Here is a 1,049-nt window from a genome sequence, read left to right on the forward strand (position 1 = left end):
GAGATTATATTCCTCATCTGCTCTCTATCTCTGTCTCTGATCGCCTCACTAGACTGACAAAACAGGATGCTTCTCAGCACCTGTGGACATGGCCACCTTTGACCTCATTGGATATGCGTACAACCATCAAATCAACATTGTGGCTACTGTTGTGGAGGAAGGGACAGAAGGAAAAGAGGACTAGAAAAGGTAGGATTATCAGAGCTTTCTTTCTTTCTTTCTTTCTTTTTTTTTGAGACAGAGTCTCACTCTGTCACCCAGGCTGGAGTGCAGTGGGGCGATCTCGGCTCACTGCAACCTCCATTTCCTGGGTTCAAGTGATTCTCCTGCCTCATCCTCCTAGAGAAGCTGGGATTCAGGTCTGAGCCACCATGCCCAGCAAATTTTTGTATTTTTAGTAGAGACAGGGTCTTGCCGTGTTGCCTAGGCTGGTCTTGAACTCCTGGCCTCAAGTGATCCACCTGCCTCAGCCTCCCAAAGTTTTGGGATTACAGGCATGAGCCACCACACTGGCCTGGATTGTCAGAGCTTTCTTTCAGAGGCTGGAGTGTGAGAAGAGAGAAGTGGTGTTCGGAGGAAGAGCCGGATCTCGAGTGGAATTTCCCAGCTCTGACCCCTCATGCTTTTCTTGGTTAGGTACACCTATGGAAAGCCCATGCTAGGGGCAGTGCAGGTGTCTGTGTGTCAGAAGGCACATACTTACTGGTATGGACAGGTGGAACGGGAGCAGCTACCTGACAAATGCGGGAACTTCTCTGGACAGGTGAGTAAATGACAGGTAAAAAAGGAACCTATCGGCCGGGCGTGATGGCTCAAGCCTGTCCTCCCGGCACTTTGGGAGGCCGAGGCAGGCGGATCACGAGGTCAGGAGTTTGAGACCAGCCTGACCAATATGGTGAAACCCCATCTCTACTAAAAATTCAAAAAATTAGCTGGGCGTGGTGGCATGCGCCTCTGGCGTGCAGTGGCATGATCTCGGTTCAATCAACCTCCACTATCCGGATTCAAGTGATTCTCCTGCCTCAGCCTCCGGAGTAGCTGGAGTTACA

At 50.7% G+C, this 1,049-nt stretch overlaps 1 protein-coding gene across 1 annotated transcript in view; it reads left to right on the forward strand.

Moving 5' to 3' along the window:
• Positions 1-1,049, forward strand: part of A2ML1 (alpha-2-macroglobulin-like 1) — an 82,379-nt gene that overhangs the window by 23,997 nt on the left and 57,333 nt on the right. The window contains exon 8 of the mRNA XM_011983397.1: positions 637-767. Coding sequence (XP_011838787.1) covers positions 637-767 — 131 coding nt within the window. The remainder of the gene's footprint in view (positions 1-636; positions 768-1,049) is intronic.

This window comes from Mandrillus leucophaeus, unplaced genomic scaffold, assembly GCF_000951045.1.
Source record: "Mandrillus leucophaeus isolate KB7577 unplaced genomic scaffold, Mleu.le_1.0 Scaffold249, whole genome shotgun sequence".
In the NCBI taxonomy this organism is placed as follows: Eukaryota; Metazoa; Chordata; class Mammalia; order Primates; family Cercopithecidae; genus Mandrillus; species Mandrillus leucophaeus.